This window comes from Solea solea, chromosome 1 (assembly GCF_958295425.1).
Source record: "Solea solea chromosome 1, fSolSol10.1, whole genome shotgun sequence".
Taxonomy (NCBI): domain Eukaryota; kingdom Metazoa; phylum Chordata; class Actinopteri; order Pleuronectiformes; family Soleidae; genus Solea; species Solea solea.
This window is the reverse complement of record NC_081134.1, coordinates 45,570,993-45,592,917: the sequence shown is the minus strand read 5'-3', so window position 1 is coordinate 45,592,917 and position 21,925 is coordinate 45,570,993. Positions and strand designations below refer to the sequence as shown.

General features: G+C 41.9%; 1 protein-coding gene across 2 annotated transcripts; it reads left to right on the top strand.

Annotated features, from left to right (window-relative positions):
- Nucleotides 1-599: 599 nt before the first annotated feature.
- LOC131468238 (neurturin) lies at nt 600-10,221 on the top strand. Of its 2 annotated transcripts, XM_058642386.1 has the most exons (4): nt 600-725; nt 887-1,326; nt 7,008-7,308; nt 8,501-10,221. In XM_058642386.1, exons 3-4 carry the CDS (start codon nt 7,035-7,037, stop codon nt 8,935-8,937), a joined length of 711 nt encoding a protein of 236 aa, XP_058498369.1. In that variant the 5' UTR covers nt 600-725; nt 887-1,326; nt 7,008-7,034; the 3' UTR covers nt 8,938-10,221. The 2 variants fall into 2 exon arrangements, with proteins under 2 accessions (XP_058498369.1, XP_058498296.1); XM_058642313.1 differs by lacking the exons at nt 600-725; nt 887-1,326 and adding an exon at nt 3,943-6,570.
- Nucleotides 10,222-21,925: the final 11,704 nt, after the last annotated feature.

Sequence of the window (21,925 nt, the reverse complement as noted above, 5' to 3'; positions counted from 1 at the left end):
TGTCCTGTGTTTATATACAGACTGACCCCACACACCTGACGCATTTCCTTCATGGACGCGGTATTTATTTAGATTGCAGTCTGCAGGGCCTGATACCTTCCAAAAGCACAACCATCTGTTCCTCATTTGGCGCTCAAGGCTCAAGGGCTAAAATACTGGTTTGTATTGAAGGAGACGTGAACGTGAGATCGTCAACAACAACAACAACACCCACAGTTTTATCTTCAGCCAACTGTAGATCGAATCACCATGAAAAACCTCTGCGGTGATAATGGCATTTAAGCAGGGTTAACATTGTCATAGCAGCACCAATAAACCAATTGTGAACGTTGTTAATTCCTGCTAAAAGATTGGAAATCTCTTGCTCCAGTAGGGCAGAGCTACCCAATTGAGGCTATTACCAATCTCCCGCTTAAGATGGCAGACTCTCTTGCAGCAGAAGGTAAATGTAAGCCCTTGCTCAGGCCAAAGCATCCTTTAGTGCTTCTGGAGCTAGAGCCAGGGAGATTATCATGTCAGGAGTAATCCGACTCGGCCCACAAGCACAACTACGGAGGAGGAGGAGGAGCAACAGTTGAAGGGGGGGGAAGCAGGCAGAGGCATCAGAGAAGCTCTCTGCTCCACTTACAGTAACCACACTCTCCCTCCTCACTCGAACCCATCTTCTTGACCCAACAGAGTTCTTCTGTGTTGAGCTGGAGAGGAGACCTGCAACCGGACAGAAGGTAAGGACATGTGCTTTATCTCTCCTCCACTGCTCCACGCAGTCAAACTGTCCTGAGGGACAATGAGTTTCATAACAGATGGAGTAAAAGTTAAAGGCATGTGTGAGGTCTGTTCATGACCTGACGCTCTACCTCAGGTTTGCTCTGTTCCTCTGTTGCAGTTTGTGTGAAGAGGGGGACCCAAGGTTCTACATGGAAAGAGGATGATGACAGGAGTTTTTCCTGAAGTGAACCAGATGCCAAGTTGGCAGCTTCTCTAAACACCTATCTCTCTCTCATCGTTTTGGATTGACCTGCCATCAAGCTATGAAGTCCCCGCTTCCGTGTGAAGGAATGTTGATAGAGATCTTTGCCACGTTAAAGAGCTGTATGGAAGTGCAAATATGATAAAAGAGTAGCACGGTGTGGACCCAAATCAAGTCAGGACACCTCCCTTACTTGCAGGCACAGGGAGTTGAGATGCTTTCCAGGGGAACAAGCGGGAATCTTGTCCTCGCATCTCGCCTGTGAAGATGATGGACTTACCGAACCAGCACTTGTGCCTGTGGAGGTCAGCTGAAGACGACGCCACGCAGCTAAGTCTGGATTAGCCGGCCAAACGGTAAGGACACCACATCTTCTTTTGTTAGTCTAAGCCAGCAGCTTATGGAGACGGCGTTAGGTGCCGCTGACACAGGGAGCCCTCGCTGAGTGCCCGAGTGACAGAAAACACACGTTAGATGATCTGTATCAACAAGCGGCCGCTCGCAGGAGCCACATATCAATGGCACGCAGCAGCCTGTCACAAAATGTTTACAAAGTGGTGAGCATTGATTACAGGCCCTGGGTCACAATGATGGAAAAACAGTCAGAGGAGAAATTGTTCATGCAGTCTTTGGATTTATCTTAGAGAATTGGACCAACCTTTCGCCACACGGACACGTTTATATGATCAAGGAGGAGTATTTTAACTTTAGTGTCACTTATCCAACATGGTGGTTTGCCTCATTAGCATGCATAATTGCTTTCCACACAGTCTCTCGCCGCCTTTCCTCAGAGATTGAAGCATAAACAACGATTTCAGCTCATTATTTTTCCATGTTTATCATAATTGATGTTGAATTTTTTACCACAAAGCTGCACCTTTAATAGTTAAAATAATTACAAAGTTTGAGCTCAAACTGCTAAACTTCTTATTTAAAAATGTAATGGGTGTAACCGTAGAGAAACCGGATCACTATGGACATATTTACTAAAGTGATAATGCCCTTCTCACTAAGCCCATATCATATGTAGAGATAATACTGTATGAAGTGGGCCCCCAGGGGCCATATAGAGGTTAAGCCTAAAGTCAATTGAGCATTTCAACTTTCATAACCTTGCTGACGCTGGTCATAACTGGAGGAAGCTGAAGGGATAATGTGACACGATGCACCGCACCTCACGTGTCAACAAAATCATTTTGGGATTTCATCGCATACATACATTAAAACCAAGATTTATTTAGGTCTAAAGAAAGCACATACTTAAAAGACGTGAAAAAACGTCATCATACTTCAGATGTTTGGACTTGTTTGCGCCTGCTTGCGTGGGTTATATTTGAAAATAGTATTCAGTATGTGCCAGATGGCCGTCAACCTTTTGTAGCCGCAACATCAACATGTTTAACATGGGTTTAGAGCCGGTGCTGTTGTGTTAAAAGAGGATCTGGCATAGACAGATTAGCAGCCAGAATAGCAGCTCACGGACTCTTCTTTAGAAAGCAGCCGAGAAAACATCAATCTTTCTGTCTTTATTTTTTTTCACAAAAAAAAAAAACCGATGAGACAATTTGACGTTTCCGTGCCAACCCTCTTTGACTGCCAGGAAAAAAAATATTTAAATGCATGTCACAACTACACCTCAGCTTATCTCACTGCATAATAGCAAAGGGCAGACAAACAGGGACAGGTGTCATCTGTGAGTGCGTCTTACTCTCACACCTCGTCAACACTGTCGTCACAGCGACAGGTTTGAGTGCAGAGATTTTGGGTCACTGGATTAATCTGTGTCAATCAGAATCAGAACACTTTATTAATCCCCATGGGGAAATTTTTCTTCAATGTAATGCAAAGTTACGTTAAATCCACACAATAACAGGAGACAAATGAAGCCACTTAATCCACTTACCTACGTCCAGTAATAGGATGCACGAGTTATGTTTAGAATTTGTGGAATGTGTGTAAAAAATGATCAAAAAAACCAAAACAATTCTTGCATTACGTCTACATGGTTTCCCGCCTTCCTTTCTCTCAATAATGAGAGGCAGCTCTCACTAACAAGGAGCAGCCTTGTTTTAATTATACAACGGTTACGGAAGTAATAGAGCCAGAGCCAAGTGAAGTGGCTACCCAGCAAAATTACAGCACTTTCTAACCTAAGCCTTTTCCAGTTGCATTAGAACCAAGGCTGGATTTAGAACAGCCAATCCCGGCTCAGAACATCCACTTCATTTTATAGGCTTTTGACCCACCCTGGTGCCACACACAACACGGAGAAACGCACATGTCACTCTTTCTTCTTCTTCTTCTTCTTCTTCACGAGTCCAACTGAAAGCTCGAGAGTAGAAGAAGAAGTGACTCTTCATGTTCTGCTCGGTGGCCTAACCCCTGAGATAGAGGTGTCTGATGGATTAACTCACACACACACACACACACTCACACACTCAGGTCTATGCACTGCAGCCAGGTGTTAACCCACGTGACTGCAGATAAAGCCGAGAGGCATTAGTGCTAATCCCGCCCTGATCTTTGGAATATGTCCCTATTACCTCTCCAAGCACTCTCTAGCTGTCCCCAGGCCTCCTGATGCTCACTTAAGAGGGAAAAGACGAGACAAGGCCTCCCTACGACTTCCCTAAAGCACGTTGTTTCCTTGCAACAACACAGTAGGTGCCTTTCCCGCTGTTTGTTAAGCTCCTGTTATCTTTTCACAGCAGGTGGATATGGGGTGTGTTTAGAGTGGCTCAGATATGGCCGGTCACATGGTCCGAGCGGCGCTGACAACACACAGCGGCGGTTCTAATGTTGTCATGGTTAGAGGTTGTGCGGTGGCAAATACACCGAGGTTTGACCTGGGGGCATTTGTTGAACTCAAGAAGCAGCAGGGTTATATAAACTAGATTATCTAGTGTGTGTGACGGTGCTGTGGAGTGTATGTGTGTGTGTGTGCGTGTGTGCGTGTGTGTGTGTGTGTGTGAGCCCTGCAAGTGTCTGGAAAACAGTGGAAGGTTGGACTTTGCCTCGATCTCCACTCCAGTTGTAAGAATTGGGGAAAGTGGGAGCCACGCAAGTGCTGCACGAGTGTATTTATGGTATGTGTGAGTCACAGTGAGGGAGAGAGAGAGTGACACAGAACACGCTGTATTGAGGGAATGTACAGGAACAAATGCTACAGAGTGATGGCACATAAAAGTTGGTATCTGCCTCCTCTTTTTTTTCCCCTGCACAAAGAAGCTCTTCATTGACGCCTTTCTGATCTTCTCTCTGTAATCATGTCAAACGGGTCAAGATTCAAGCAAGCTGACATGTGTCCCCCCCCCCCAACATCCTTCCGTCCGCCAGCTTCATTCAAAAGTTTCAACCACAGACGTCCCTTATCCAGACTTTGACAGATCTTTGTTTCATCTTCCATAGGCTTTGGCATTCTAATGAGTGTGTCCTTGTGGCCTGGGAGGGAGAAAGGGACATGTGCCATGCTACTGTAATTACATTACAGCCAGCTTAGCACTGCCACGGTCACTGACCCAATTATTCCTTTGAAAATATCACTTTTATTGTGTCATCTGAAATAATGCCATCTTTGAGGCGCAACAAGAGCTCGGTTCAGGGCTGGGGGTCAGGCTCCAACTGTACGACGCATGCATTCGAGGACACATAATGTCTGAGGAATGGCATTGACAGACTGAGAAGGTCTAGGTTGAGCAGTTCAAGTTCATAGACTGGTCTCAAACACGGTCACGATCCTCTGGAGACTGTTTCCACTCCGCTGGTTGCACGTCAGGTGATAGACGACTGACATAGGTGTTCGATTTCATACAAACCTCTTATTCACGCCCTCTTCAAACAAACATGTAAACTTTTCTCTCTATGAACGGATGATTTTCTCCGCGTTCTTTGGGCCCAGCCTTATGACAGGAGCATGCATGGGCACATCAGCGCTGAAGCTTTGTGAGGGCCGGACATGCTGCGTCTGTGTGGGATCTGTTTCAGTTGTCTTTGCAACTCTTCTGCACTTTTAAGTCTGTGTTTGAGGATGGATTCATTTTCCTTCTGCTGGAGCGTCCTCTGGGCTTCGTCTCAATCCTCTGTGTTGTTTGCAGGAAAACAGCAGCGTTTGTCCTTCTTGGACGTGTCCTCAGCACCAGCGATCTCCCCCCCCCCATCAGTATCTGTATATTTATGTCCATGACAGCAGGGGCCAGTAGTAGATATCAAATGTCTGGGCTAATTAATCATCTGCGATCATCTCAACAAGCTGCAGAATGCTCCTTGGCACTTTTGTTGGCACCAAGTGACCACAGATAGAACTAATGGGTTTCTGAGTGGAGCAATTATGACAATCAAAGCGTCTTCAGGGACATGAGCTCATAGTTTGATGACCAGTCTTGTCCAGTGTCAACGTCTCAGACACTGGGGGACTCATCTGTCTTTTACCAGCTAATTGTTTTATCAAGACGATCCACAAGAGTGAGGTCGAAGCTGAGGACGCTGACGTATCACTGCAGTGTGAAACGACTAATTCCAAGACTGGGTAATTGTCTCAAACTGACCTATTAATAGCAAAAGAAAACAATGACCTCATCCTTTGCTATATACCATAACAAAGTGGCTCGTTTTTTTTCTATTGAGAATTTATCATCTTTAGAGAAGCAGCACTGAGAAACTTTGGAACTTTCCAAAGAGCTTTCGATTCATCATGTGGGGCATGGAGTAACACTCTGCAGGAGCTGTGGTTCCACATTTGATTTATATCATTGTTGAGTGAAATGTTTGACTGTCAAATCAAAACCCTTGTACCCCTCCATCATGTCGAGGCCGCTCTCCATGTCAAACGCATACGGAATTATGAGTGATGAGTCAAGCTTTGACTGATAGGACTGGTTGTACCTGTTTACACGCTGTTTATACCACTGCAGCTCATGTGTGCCCGCTTCTATTTTTGTTTTCCCTGCTGCGGTTTCCAAAACACTCTGAGTTCACCTTTAGTTCTTCTTTTATTTCTTGCGTTATATTGTAAGTTGTTGTTTTTTTTTATGTGTGACATGATCCCACAGGCTGCAGACAACTTAAAAACATGATTCACTTCACTATACTAAACTAGCTATACAAAGCTATTTGACATTTTTGTCCCACTGTAAACAATCCAGCAGTCTGTATATGTTAACTGCAGGAACCAGTCTGGCAAAACACTTTGTAACACCGGTCTGGATTTGCACTTATTCGCTGCCAGTTTACCATTTCCGACTCAGGGGAAATGTTTTGCTCACTGGTGACATGATATGAAAAATACAAAGACGTGGGATCGTAAAGCTTCTCAAATACCTGTGGAATGAGAATGAGGGAAGAGAAAATGTAAAGAAGAAAAACCTATAAGTCCAGTTTTAGTGTTGTGCCTGCTGTGCTTTAGAAAAGGGAGGGGCTGTATAAGATAAAGGGATGTACAAGCACACATGTTCATTGAGGTCTCATCAAGCATAGCACTGGATATAGGTGTGGTTTTGGAGATTCCTGACATGAAAGAAACGGATCTTCCTCACTTCAAAAGGAGTTGCGTGAACACTATCTCTAGCACTTTCTTCAGAATTCAAGACAAGAAGTCACAACAGGTATTTTGAATTGCACACATTTCTTAAGAGGTTTCATGGGAAAAGCGCTTGCATAACTCACGCAGCACGCCTCAGTCTAAATAAAAAAATGTGTTCTTTCACCCTCGGGCTGCCGCGACATAACGTTAAACACACACTGCATTCTCAGGTGTCAGCAAGTGATGAGAAGCTTGCAGATCATGAACCCACTTAGAGTGAAAGTGAACTGACAGCAGAATTAGACAAAGTAAACTGGTGGTGAAATAAAAAAGACTGTGAGGAGAAACCTCAGCGACAGAGGTGGATTTAAACGGGAAGGTCACTGAAATGTGATTGTACAGAACACACAGACGATTACAATTACAACATTGTTCTCTGTGCTTATTATGGGACAAGTTTAGAAGGAGGTTTACATGAATTTGAATGACGGTATTTATGTGTTCTGCCTCTCTCCGCAGAGTTTCAATGCTCCTCCACGTTCTAAGATGAAGTTATGGAAAGGTGCCACTTTTGCCTTCATGCTCTGTGGTGCAGCCCTGTCCATCCTCCTCATTAGAAACATGGCCACTATTGGACAGTTCAAACCAAGGACAAAACATCCATACACATTCTCATCTTCTTCAAGTCACTCTTCAACGTCAGAATCAACACCTAGGACCTCACCGCTATCACCCTCATCCTCGGCGGCACCCCGGCACATGGTGGCTCTCCGCCGCAGTTCCCGCTCAGCAGAGAACATGAACTCTCTCCTCTCAGACTGTAAGACAAATGTTATTTTCTCCCTTCCCTTCCTCCTCTGATCTGACATGTCGTGTGAAAGCGTTGCTGTGGTGCAGGCGGAACACTTAGTGCCAGCTTCTTTTGTTTACAGAACAAGAATTTAATGTCAACAACAATAACCTGCAGTCAATTAACACCTCATAGTTCACAGTCTTTGCACACAACCGCAGTGAAAACACCCACTTTGGTTTCACATGGCTTCACAGAGAGGAATTTTGGCAGCAAGACTCTAAAAGCAAGATTTCTAAAAATGTTTGTGCGATGAATAGATTGTGTTGCTGTCGTGACTTTATATAGACTTTACGTCTTCAATCGGACTAAAATCAGTCTGATCACAAATTACAACTTAAAATAAGTAATCCATTGATGAAGGATAAGATAAGATAATAAACCTTTACGATGTCCAGAAACAGTAGTAGAGAGGGATTCACTTCCGCCTGAACAAAAACACGTCACATCTGTGACTTTCATTTATTCATCTTTTCTTTGACCTTCATTATGTTCTTCATAAGATGCTTTTGCTTCTTTTGTTCTCCGTGATGAAGCTGCAGGCTCAGCAGCTCATGTCTGATCCGCAGGGTTCGAGAACTGGAAGACATTTACATCAAACCAAGCACATGTCATTCACTGACTTCTTTTAATAAGAAAACTGTGTCGGCTCCAGACTTCTGCCATGTTTCTCTTCTTTTTATATCAAAAGCAGGAATATGTTACGCAGACAGACGGGTGATAACCCAAACTGGGAAGTCATGATCATTACAAATGTTTACTTGAACGCTATTGGAATGATGATGTCATAAACTAACCCTCTCCAGCAGAAAGACATTTCTTTCCAAATTGGCCATCTTTGCACTGGCTCTTCTGTTTGTGTCCATGTAAACGGGGCAGACCGTGGCCGAGCACAAGGCCCGAGAGTGAACCCGACTACCAGCAGCCACATGCAGTGTACTCCTCGTATCAGTCCCAAGCCTCCATAAATGTCAGGGTTGTGTCAGGAAGGGCATCCGGTGACGTTTCTGTTCATGTAAACACAGCTACTGATTTAGAAAGATGCTTCTTTACTTTGCAGATGACACTTTGCTATTTCTGTGTATATTTACTGAACCTTTATCTACGTACACAGAAATGACAACATTTTGAAGTATCTCCTCTTTCTCTCTCTCTCTCTCAGTTTCCATGATGTTTCAGAGCTTCACAGAAAGTGAGCTTCAGCACATGGTCGGGACTTTGCTGGACAGGAAGAGAAGAAAGACCCGGCGTCTGGGCGACAGCCAGGCCCGGAGGACTAAAAGAGCCCGCAAGCCCAAGCCCTGCTCTCTGAGGGAGCTGGAGTTGACTGTGAGTGACCTGGGTCTGGGCTACGAGAGCGACGAGACGGTGCTGCTGCGATACTGCAGCGGCAAATGCACAGCCCACCGGCAAAACTATGACATCACAATGGAGCATATGATGCGGTCGGGCTTCAGGGAGAGGGGGCGCAAGGACAAGGTCAGCAACGGGCCCTGCTGCCGGCCAATCGCATTCGAGAAAAACTTTTCCTTCCTGGACAATAAGAGTCGCTATCACACGATACAGAACGTGTCGGCGAAGAACTGCGGGTGTGTATGACCCCCGAGAAATGGACTTGTTACTTCTTCATGCTGCTCTCAGGCTTTGTTGGACGAGTTGAGCGAGGACGCTGTCAAAAGACAAAGGAATATTAACTCGAGAAGAGAAGAGAAGGAAGCGGAATCTGTCATGTTTGACAGACGCTCTGCTGGGTGTCTGTCACCAGAGCTTGGGATTGAAATCCCATGGACAGCAAGTGCTGTGTTTGTGCGGATTCCATGTAAAAAAAGACATAACTGTTCATGGCAAAACCCTTTTTACCATCTTTTCTATCTGTGTAGTAACACTGTAAACTGTGGTGGAACGACAGCGTAGCAGCATCCTTTGGGATTTAGCTGTAGAACATGGATAGACTCACGATGACCATGAGCACATGGGGAACTAGATTATTGCTGTTACTAAACTTCACATTCACAAGTATTAAATCAAAGTCCAAATCTTATAGTGTAATAATACTAATAATGGTGACTGTAAATCACTGTTCAGTAAAAAAAAGGTTCTCAAACAATGTTTACTTACTTAAGGTTCTGTAAAGATGTGGACTTAAATCTGTGTTGGACGTTGTGACCTGTTTGTATGCATTACTGTTACTGACTGCAGTGTTATTACACAGGTGGAAAGAAGAAGTTCATAATAAGTTATTCATAATAATAATAATAATAATAATGATGAAAGAAAATCCTTTTCTATAGCTCAAGATTTGATCCCCACTTTTCCTCCGTCTTTTGTATATTGATAATGTGTAGATTAACAACAAGGGCCTGCTTTCCAACACATGGATTATAGCTCACACTCAAAGAAGCTGCCAACAAAAGTCAAGTCTTTAAAAAATAAATAAATAAATAAACAAACATGTCTAATATTGCAATTACCCTCAACATCCTCTAGGATTGCCAAAAAGCACAAAGTCAATTTGGAGTTTGTGATTCACTCACAAACTCAGATTTCATGTCCCAGGTTATAAAATGGAATCGTCTCTGGGTTTAATTGGCGATTGTTTACACTCACAGTGGAAAATGAATCTAAAAATCTGCGGTGGCATTTCCTCACTGACAGAAAAGTAAATATGAAGTAGAGACGAGTTTGTAGCCATTCATACGAGCAGAAGCCCACAGTGCAGCCTTCCACTGGCCCATGGAATGCCTCCTTGTTGTATTTGCCGAGTAGAAAATAAGCTGTTGAAATGAATTATGAAGCATCTTTTTCACCTTCTATCTTTCTCTGGTTTGAACCCATCGCAAATGTTTGCCTGAAGTACGATGAGTTATGTTTTTTGTTTGTTTTTTTTTGTTTCTCTGAGAAGGTGCAGTGCGCGGCGTGGATGCGGTGCATCTTTATTTGTAGTTTATATTGTATTTATTTGGGAAGTAAATTATGGTTTTGCATATTTATTTAGAGTAGCACACAGAAAAGGGACAGCTTTTTATCATTAAGCAACTGTGCCAAAAAATGTTTTATCTAACATTCTATATTGACTGCTGAATAAACGTTATTTCAGAGCTATGGATGTTCATCATTTCTCCCAAATGATTGGTCTCTAGGTCTGGAATATTCTGTACTCAGATTGTATTTAAAAATAAATATGTAATAATACAACTATTGTCATTCAAGGTCCTATTAATATAGCAATTTGAACTCTATGAAGCAATGTGAGGATTAGAGCAGCAGCAGGAGGAGGAGGATGTGCTGACACTAAATGAACCATATACAGTATATGAGATTCATCCGTCTCCTCTGTATCCTCTGTCACATCTGTACTAACCTGACATTAGCGTACACAACAGGGATTGTGAGCTGAAAACTCATCAGCAGTCAGAGGATGAGGCCGTGATAAACTGAGAAGAAAAAGAAAGAAGAAGAGGAAAAATCTTCTTCTTCTTCTTCTTCTTCTTCTAAATATGAAAGGTCACGTGAAGTCAGCCGTGAACTAACACATGTCACCCCTGCCTTCAAAGGTACATCTTATTCCTCTGCTCCTTTGTTGTCATTATATCATTAAAATAATTACCCATTGTTCTGTGTGACACGTTCCTTCAATGTGATGAAAACAAATAATCCACTAAACAGTCCACAGTTTTTACTCTTTTGTCATAAAAACTTTTAAATCAGATCAATTAAATCAAATCCAAGAGCAAATGGACTTTGGAATGAAGAGTCTTGCTTAAAACAATAGTTTTCACGTCAAAAAATATCAAATTGATGTCAGTTAACAATAATCCTGTAGAATATGTACAGTATAATGACTCAAAGCTCCAATCTCGCATCGCCTGGCGTTTTGCTTTTACAATACTTATTCTCGCAAGATTTCATATCCTTATAAACATGGTCATGTGACACTTGCCGCCTTTGACTGCTAGTGAGGACAAACTTTGGTGCTTTTCCATAATGCAGTTCCAGCACGACTGGACTGGACTCTGCTCAGTTTGGTATCAGATTTGTCGTTTTCCATGCATTCGTAGTACTTTCTCAACGTGGGCGGGGTCTACTTGAAACTGCCGTGACATACGCGACAAACACGCAAACTAGAGACGGTCAAAGCAGCTGTTTTTGAGTAACTGAATCATTTGAATCAGTTCATTGAAAAGAATCGTTCAGTATACACCAGATTGAGATTTTAGAAATGATCTTGCTAAATGTTGGAGATTAACACACGTTTTCAGGATTTTTAAGTTTTTTTTTAACATTACATTCCATCACATTGTCATTTAGCAGACGCTTTTATCCAAAGCGACTTTAACTGATCGATAGTTCGGCATTGTTCAGTTTGATCCTGACTCTTCCAGTGATGACACTCTCTGCTCGGCTCGTGTGCAACTTCGCCAGAGCAGGCACCAAAGAAAGCACCAGGAACTACCACTGATGGAAAAGCATAGAAAAGCCCAGTCGTGCTAGAACTGTATGATGGAAAAGTGCCAACAGATTTCACCTTTGCAAAAGGGGAGTCTCCCATCTACGCTCCACTCCCTCACCATCATCCTTTTTTTTTCATTCACTCAGAAATGAAACGATAGACGAACAAACAACAATATCTGAGTGGAAATGACATCATTCTTGCAGATTCTATCCTGCAGACAGAGAGGTAATACTGGCCGGGGATGATTTGAAGGGAACAGGAACATGGTGTGTTTTGTACTTTTCAAAGGTGAACACACACACAACCCTGTCATTAACTTGACCACAGCGCAGCTTTAAACGTAGCCGGCAGGTTTTCTCGAGAGCTTCATGAGTCGCAGAACTTTCCGACCCCTGAAGGAGCCTCTGTGGTTTTGCTTTACATGCACGTTACACAGGTGAACAGGTTGCTTTTCTGCTTCATGGAGGTGATGGAGGTGCAGAGACTGTTGTTTTTACTCGTCGTCACAGGCAAATTTCTACTGAATGAACCCAGCACCTATTTGTTTATCCAGCATGGCCAGACTCTTGCCTCTGGATAAACAAGGTGCGAGATAATCCCACTGTTGACTGTTTTCTCTGGAATATCTCCCGCCGTTTCCTTTATACTTGGAGGACTGTTTTTGTGAAGTCTCTGCTGAAAGGAAAACAACCACAGTATCTGTTCCATCAGTGACATTTGAAGTTGACTCCATAGATCAGTGGAGGTGCAGTTAAGATCGTTTACAACAAACAAACAAACAAACACACAGCTGTGTGTACTGTGTGCTGTAAATCGTCTCATGCACGCTCAAATGCATTTGTTTTTGCAATCATATTTTTGCCTTTGGCAAAGGAGGCACTGGTTTCTTTTGATCTCTGTCCCACCTACTTTGATTATCTGGGCAATCAAAGAGCACAACCACAGATTACTGTAAATAGCACAGAGAAAATAATCCAAAAAAAATCATGTGGACACCAGATTAAAGGTCTGGAACCACACCTGCGTTAAAGGTGGTAATTACAAATCGTGTTGCTGATTCTAATCATTTCATTCTGTTAAAGCCAAATATTTGTCATCACCGTGTCGTTCATTCACTTTTTTTTTTCCCTCTCATATTATTGCACGACTTCCTGACACAAGTAATTAGCTTCAGTACAAGTGATTGTTGCTCATACAAGTGTGAGTGGTTATTACGCTACCTTTTGAAGAACAGTTGTGCAATGCAATCATATGTTAAATACATTTAAATGTGATTGTTTTATTTTTTAAAGTTTACTAATCAAATTCCAGTGAAGCTCTGCTGTGTTGAGGCAGCGGTGGAACGTGTTGTATTTGCCTAATATTTGGCGATATAAGACACTTTATGTTGCACATTCTGTAGATAATGAACGTTTCATGGAAAAAAGCTGCAGAAATGCTCTGTGTTCTAAGGGTTAACACCTCTGTCTGGACTATGCTTGCGGTCAGTTGTTATGATATTTGCTATCAGAGCGTCACAAAGTTTAAAGAAGCTCCACTGTGTTGAGTCAGAGGCAGATCTGCTCTCATCTGTACAACTTATTGTGCAGTTTGAGGAACTTACACCACAGAATTAAAATATTTCCTAACGTATATTTGGTTCAGTCCACATGCAAACGAGTATTTTAGAAAACAAACACACAAACACACACACACACACACACACACACACTGTGGTTTCGGTCATTGGAACGTTTGGAAAATTCTTAGCAGGATGCAGATTCTCATTCATCTCCATTCACTGACAGAGAAAACACTGTGTGCTAATGCCTGACATCATCACGTTTGTTTACACGTTTGTTTACACGTTTGTTTACACATACATACGACTCACTGCATGTAGACCCAGTGAAGACGACCCGCCGAGGTTCAAACCAAGCATCACAACGAGGGCGAACGGTAATTTAAATGAATCATGGTGTCAGATGTAGACTGTATATAAGTGAACATATTCTTATGGTTCATCACATGCATTTGGTGTTCCACGCCCTCTGCATCCAGAATGTTAATTATCATCAATCTAATTGTTTCTTGAGGAACGATAAAACCTCAGCACGATACATACAGTCGATCACTACCAGCCAAAAGAAAGGATTTCCTCCAAGTCTGTGTGATTCTTTCCTCAGAAGAGACTCCATTTCTTGCACAATCTTTTCAAATCCCTGACACTGATGCTAGTGTGCTGCCGATGTGCCAAAAGATTAAGTATTTCCTTATTTGTGAAGAACCAAACTAAAGTCTAACCTTACAAGATGCTCCATGTTGCTGATCGTCTAAAATTGCACTTTTTGTCTCCTTGAAAGCTTGAATGGCCCTAACCCTCCATCGTAGTTTACAGAGAATGTGGTTGATGGCAGAGATCAGAGGATACATGATAAACACGATACAAATGCAACATTAACCAACAGCAGTAACTCAAACAACTACTTGTATGCAGAAGACCACCTCTGATCACACAGCACGTTTAACTTTGGAGACCACACAGAGCATCACGCCTGCCGCTTTATTAGGTCTCATGTTTACCTAATAAAGTGGACGGTGAGAGTAGATTTAAAAACAAACAGCAATTTAACCATCAAGTGGTAACAGAACACAGCCTCACGACTCAGAAACGTTCACAATGTATGTTTCACTGCAGACATTTCAACATGTCACAGCAGGTAACGCACAGGTGTAATTGATGTCGTTAATTGTATCTGCATTCCTTTCATGTGTGTCAGGTTCAGGTTCAGGTTGCTGTGCCTGCTGACTCACTGCCAGCGCGGCTCCATGTGATTCTGACATGGAACAAACCCGTCATTGGTTTAATTAGTTTCACCTGGAAAATTCAAAATGTTTGCTGTTACTGTAAGTACCACGATGCACTCTGGGATATCACTTACAGGAGGGGAATGTGGTTTAATGAGAGAAGAGTTAAAATATAGACGTGTTTGTGAGCGAGGATTAAACACAAAATGTTTTGAAGTGACAACACAAATATACAGAGCTGTTCACGTCTGTCACACAAACATGTGTATGTACTGCTCAAGCATGTCTTTCATAAACCTGCTGTAATAGACCTTTTTCACTGCAGATATTTGTGGGACAAACACAGGTTTTACCACTAACATTAATTAGAGTTAAACTCCCACAGAGAGTCATGGTCCTGCTATTGTTCACTCGTGGACTTCAGGAGGCCACATCCACACGGAAACCAGCTTTTTCTTTGCCGTGAAGACGACATCGTTTCGGGAAATGTCTCAAAACGACTCCAGACGCTGCAGTACATATGCCAGGACTGCAGTGGCGCTGTAAGACGTTGTAAACATTAGATATATGAACAGAAATGAACCGAGCAAGGGAAAGAAGGGAAATCATGTGTGTTTGCTTACGTTTCGCGCTGTGTGCACATTTAGCGACTTTACAGACCCCGAGTGACTTTTTTTATTTAAAAAAAAAAAAGGACTAGCGACAAATCTAGCGACGTTCTGTCATAAACCTAAATAAAATAAAATTCTGCCACACGATTGATATCCATCCGACTGTAGTGACTGCGGGTGGATAGTCATCACCGTGGAACAAACATCGATCTGTTTTGTTTATTCAAGTAAAAAAAAGATTTTTTTCCTCCTCTTTATTTTAGAATTCAGCTATTTACTCAGCATGTAATGGTCTGTATTTATATATATCGTATTTATATCATCTTGATGACCATACCCACTCACAGGCTGCCAGCACAGCCGTCAGGAGTAACATGGGGTTAATGACACATCGGCGTGTAGAGCCAGGAATCAAACCCACAAACTTCCAGTTTAAAGATGACTCGCTCTACCACTGAGCCACCGTCTGCATCCAGGAGCAACTGGGGATTGAGTGCCTTGCTCAGGGGAACAATGGCCCTGATGGTTCTGGTAATGACCCCTAAGGTGCCACCAAAGGGTTTAAAACATTAGGGACTCCCACACCAGAACATCTGAGGTCCAGTCTAGACTTGAACCTGCAGAGAGCAGCAGTTGTGACCTGGGGACCAATGAGCATCTGGTCTAAAGGGAACTGTTGAGTAAAGGGTGGGCAATATGAGCTTGATATGATTACACAATATTCCATCATGATATCACAATAACTCAAAGTAATATTTCACAGAGTTTCACAGTAAAAGTGAAATGATGCAAAAACAAAAGTCATATCAAAAACAGACTCAAATAAATGTAAAATAAGTAAGTAATAACTGTAACTGCAACATTGAAGAAGGTTGTATGTAATTTAGTGTTGAATGTGATACTGTAATAATAATGTAGAATTACAACCAAATGTTTTATTTTTGCTCTTACAATAATATGGCCAGCAGATATGTTTAGTATTATATTCATGAGGCTCAGTGCTGGAGTGAGTTGTCTTTCAACTGGCAGGTTGTGGGTTTGGTTCCCGGCTGTGTGAGTGAATGACAGACTATATAAATGCTGTGCTCAAAGGAAGAGGCCAAGTTTTCATGATAACTCCATCTAGAGTCAGACGCGGGCCGCATATGACCCACGGGCCGCCAGTTTGACACCTCTGCTGTGGAGCTGATGTGTCCCATTAAAGTGATTGAGGAATATTTACACTTTATTTAATGAAAACAACAACAGTAAAGGTGACGTGTAAGCCGTGTATACACTGTAGGATACAGTTCCATAGTTGTGGAAATAAATCACATGTAGTAATTGAAGAACACTATTTATTTTTCGGTGTGTGACGCCCTGCAGATGCCAGTCCTGACACAGAGAACGTGTAGTTAACAGCAAAAGTGTTACCGAGGGGTGAATTATTTTGAATTTAATATGATATCAGCTCCCGGGTATCATTAGAAGTGAGCGGGACAAGTCTTCTCCTGAGCTGTACTTGCATGGAGACGTGGTGCTTGTTATCCCCCGCAGACAGAAATCTCAGAAAAGGCACAGACAGACACACTGACACAACTTCCTGCAGAGATTCAATGAGACAACAACACCTTTCGGAGTTAATACGATGGCTGCAGGCGCTGGAGAAGCAGCACAGGAGTCAGCTTGAATTATGTGAGAGTAGAAATTAGAGGCGGGTCACACACAGTGATGTGGCTAATGTGTGGTACGGCACAACTGTTGTATTTTGGTGGGTGAAAAAAGAATCCTTTTTCCTTTGGGCTTTTGTTTGGCCAAGTGGAGCACATGTTTCTATTTGCCTGTGACGTGTTGTATTTAATGCAGCTGTGGGGGAGAGATGACTTCAACACTTTGTATGCAGAGCAACTTCGTATTTTATGCAGTAAGAATCTGATAAAAAAGCGGAATTTCTGACGAAACGATGACTTTGCCTTCGACGACCAGAGGGGAGAGGAAAAACCTGCGTAACATTCCTCCAGCTTGTTGTGTTATTGCTTTCTTCTAATGTAATTTCCTTCACTTTTCAGCCTTCTCACAGCAGCTAAAATATGCCTTTGCATGTTTAGAACCGCAATAAAGTGGAACCACTTCATCGCAGATATAAACAGACATTTCCGCTACTTGCCACTGCATTAAAGAGTCTTTGACTGCAACGTCTACAAAACCCACTGCAGAGGTTTCGAGGACTTTCGAGAATAAATAATTTAAAAAAAAGAAAGAAAGCACAAGAACTGTGTTTAAGAACAATCACACATGGCAGCCATTTAATCACAAAGTATGATTAATCTCCACGTGTTTGCTCCACTGTGGTTTGACTACAAACAACATTTTCACAACAAAAAAAATATCCTCATGTGCTTTTCATGGAGTGATAATAGCAGGTTAGACGCTGGACCAGCAGGAGTTAATGGCGTCCAAATTGAAAGATGTGATCTGTGGGTCCTAAACTCGACAGAGTCACTCCCTCTTCTTCTTCTTCTTCTTCTCTCTTTCTTAGATAATGCGATGCTACCTGGTGTCTGAGAAAATCACAGTTTAGTAAAAACAACAACAACAACAAAAATGATGATTATTTGTGTTTGCACATTTAAAGGAATCCCCCTCAATGTTCTAGCATGTTGGAGGATAATAGGGTTAGTGTATACAAGACATCTGTTGTTGGGAACAGAGAAGATCTACAATAAACATGCCAGAGTTTTACAACCCCCTCCCATGTCCAGCTGCAGCATGCTGGTGAGTTCAGCCATCGTTAGCTGACGCTGACACACACACACACACACACACACAGAGAGAGAGAGAGAGATAGCAGGACAGAGGATGCAGCGGTGACTCTGGAGGACACGACCGCAGCCAGCGAGCAGGTGTTTCTCGTCTTCCTGAGCAACTCTCAACTCTCCAAAGATGAATTAACATAATCCATTTTGGCCGTGTATTTATTATCATTATTTTTTTCTTCCTATAAAGAATTGATGACATTAAAACGTTGGCCGTTCCATTTTTAAATAAGATAAGATAAGATAAGATAATCCTAATAATTAGTCCCACAATGGCGGGGATTTACATCGTTTCAGCAGCAAGACAGTGAAGGTCAAGGTTTGAAATAATAAACGTGCATTTTCACATTGGACTGTAAAGATTATATAAATACAATACATATGTTAAGCAACCAGGATATATACAGAATGGGGAGGGAAATGTTCTTTGTATTCATTAATAATGAATGTGCATTTTGCGGAACACTCCCATAAATATTTAATACCTTCAAATGTAAATAATCATAAATAATTAAGCGAAGTTAAAGTATGTGACCGCTAATTGAAAAGAAATGACTCAGTTACTGATATTTGTGTTTGAGAGAGGAACTATTTAATGTGCAGTGCAGCTGATGATGGATGAGTGTCAGGTGTGCCGCGTAAACACGGCAGTCTGGAGTAAAGTGAGGTGACCTGCAGGGCTCTGATGTGACGGGACCCAGCTGCTGCTGCTGCTGCTGCTGCTGCTGCTGCTGCTGCTGCTGCTGCTGCTGCTGCTGCTGCTGCTGCTGAAGCACAGCTCTCTCACTGACTGCTCACATGTGAGTCTGTGGTCGTAAAAGTGTGAAAAGCTGCTGCTTAATTTGGCAGTATTGTCTCCAGAGAGCTCTGGGATGGCAGCATCTCTGCTGACCAGAAGAATGACGGCCATTCTGTGAGTGGGAACAGAGGAGCCTCTGTTTTTGATGTCCCTCAGTCTTCACCAACATTCTCTGGGTTGTGCTCGTTGGTGGAGATGCTGCTGATAGCGTGCTGAATGTTATTGATGCCGCAGTGATATAAAGTGAGGGAGGATGACACTGATCTCTGCCTCAGGATATTCCTTTCTTCTTCATTCTGTGCTACTTGTGTTTAGCACTTCTCTCTCAGATGTTTCATTAATATATGACACGGCCGTTTGTCGAAAAACAAAAACTAATCAAGGTCAAACTAAAATGGATACGATGCAGGTGATTGTTGTTTTTGTGGTTGATTGTCCTGAAGCAAACAAGCAAACAAACAAACAAACAAACAAACAAACAAATGAATCCAAACCTGAGGCCCACCCAGGTGCATTCTGGTCCCTGGTGACGGCTTAATAGAAATAAACCAATAGAGATTTCAGAAGTCAGATGCTCTTCCATTTATCTTGGTTTGGGACCAGCACTACACTGTTGTTAAGAGTGTCCAATTAACAGCGATGGTGGGAATTTGAACCAGCAATCCTCCGGTTACAAGCTGAACTCCCTTCCGCTCAGCTCGGCTGACAATCGAAAATCTTATTTCAATAAAGATGAACAATAATCTACTTAAGTCTTCTCATGGGATTACTTTGAATGACTGCATTGTTTTCTTCTTGAGTCATATACATCTTTATTTATGTACATATGGGGTTGGGTTGTTTATTCAGTGTCCGTCGGTGGGCGTGTGAGTGTTTGTAGTCCTCACTGATGCTTTGTCGGGGCTTTGGGGCGAGGCGATGACTGGACGTGAGCAGCAGGATGTGATGGAATCGTTTAATCTCAGGGAGGGGAAAGAAAAGACGAGTGGGTCGAAGTATTGTGCCGACGATCCCACTCATCCACTCACTCCGCTCCCTTTGTCACAAAATAATGATTATTTTCAGTGTCAAAGTTGGTGAGAAAACAAAGACAAATCTGCAAATAGAATATGACTTTTTATATTATTATTATATTATATTATAATATTTAACAGTGCCAACATCTTTTTATTTATTTCCTTTAATAATAAACTTCAATTAAACCCAAAAAATAATTGTATGTATTACTTTATTATGAAGTTCTTGCACACGTTTGCAGAATGAGAACATGATTTCAAACCTTTCAGAACGAGTCAGGATTTTCATTTATTGTTTATTTAATGAAGTCCTCATGAACTTGTGCCGAGCTGTGATTTCAACATCTGTGTTGAAAAGTCTTGTCAAATATTAATTCATTCATTTTCTACCACTAATCCTGTTCAGGCTAAATCTGTCATGATTAATCCCTCTGAATTAGGAAGTACAACATGTTTAATATTTGGGACACTACCATAACAGCTCCCCCCTGTGGCAGGATGTGAGAACAACAGACAAGAAATGTATATTATTGTGTGTGCATTGTAATTGTTATTTCATGTAAACTTGAGGAAACAGAACTTAACCTGGCTTTTATATCCGGCCGTTATTATTTATTTTAACACTTTTACTTCATCTTAGATCAGACAAAATTAGTCTCCTTTAACTGATGTTAAATAATACATTAATGCACCTATTATAAGTTTCTCTTCTCCTTCTTTGGTTAAAGGAGCCTTTTAACATGTATTTTTTTATTTTTTGGGGCAACAGTGGCTCATTGGTAAAGAGAGTTGTCTTTGAACTGGAAGGTTGTGGGTTTGAAACATACACTGAAATATGTGCGATAGAATATGCACATACATGTGCTGTGTGAATGGATGAATGGTAGTGTGTTAGTCTCCAGTGTTTTCAGTGTGTCCTCTCTTCTCTTCTTCACGTCCTCATTACTGTTATATAATACCCGTCATGCATGGGTTGAGATGGTTGTTGGGTTGTTTTCCTTGATTGTGTATTTATTTATCGGTTTGAAGCTTTTTTTCATGATTAAAACCAGATTTACGATCGTTTAAGCTTCTTAAACGTGAGTATTTTCTTCATTTCTTTGCTCTGGATAATAAAGAAATCATTAAAAGTTAATCATTTTAGTTTGTGGACAAAACAAGACGTTTGAGAACGTCATCATTTTGAACAGGTTTGACAAACACCGATCAACACTTTTTAAGGTTTTCTGATATTTTATGGACCGAAAAAGACGATTCATCGAGAAAATAATCGATTATGAAAATAATCGTTAGTTGCAGCTCTAAACATAACCACCATCAGCGGTTATACACAGTGTGAACACTAACTGCAGCAAACACTCGGAAATGAAAGCGTACTTTTAACATAAAAACTCTAAAGTGATGTCATGATGTAAACAGACAGTAGTTTCTGGCGTCGTCACCTTCTTTGATCACTGACTCCAATAATAGCGTGGAAACTATATCTGACTTTATTTACATGGAGTGAGGAGTTTTAACTAAAGTCCACGTCATGCTCCTCATTTATTCCGGTCAGTAAACTTTATTTATTCAGCGTTTCCATCCTTAAAGAGGAGGAGGAGGAGGAGGAGGAGGAGGAGGAGGAGGATGCTTCTCGTAAATTCCTCAAAGTCATGTGCAGTGTTTTTTTTAATTTTGCCAGCCCTCTTTGGAATACCTTGATTCCCTATAAGGACATAAATGACACAAATAAAGAATCACCAGAGGTTCTTAATGGAGATCATATAGACGTCTATTGTTTACCTAAGCCTCTCAAAGGGAGGAACACTTTGATATATACGGCACAAGTCTCTTCACTGATGCAGCAACAACAGCCCTCATTCACTCTCCCTTCATCTCAGCATGCCACGAATTCTCAATTCAAACATTTCCATCGCAATCTTTCATCGGCGTCTTCGTGTGAACGTAATCCACTCTGACACGATCGCCTTAAAGCACTGCCAAAGCTTTCCAGGACGACTAAGGCGGCATGACTCATTTATGGATCTGCCTACTGGAAACATGTTCCAGCTCACCAGTGATAACAGATCTGAAGAAAAAGAAAAAGAAAAATGTGGCATCTGAGGTGCTAATTTGAATGTTGCACT

Excerpts from the sequence above, each read along its gene's own strand:
- LOC131468238 (XM_058642313.1), top strand. The coding sequence starts at position 6,415 with ATGTTCATTGAGGTCTCATCAAGCATAGCACTGGATATAGGTGTGGTT. Across the intron at positions 6,571-7,007 it reads AAGACAAGAAGTCACAACAG|AGTTTCAATGCTCCTCCACG; the intron begins GTATTTTGAATT and ends CTCTCTCCGCAG. Across the intron at positions 7,309-8,500 it reads GAACTCTCTCCTCTCAGACT|TTTCCATGATGTTTCAGAGC; the intron begins GTAAGACAAATG and ends TCTCTCTCTCAG.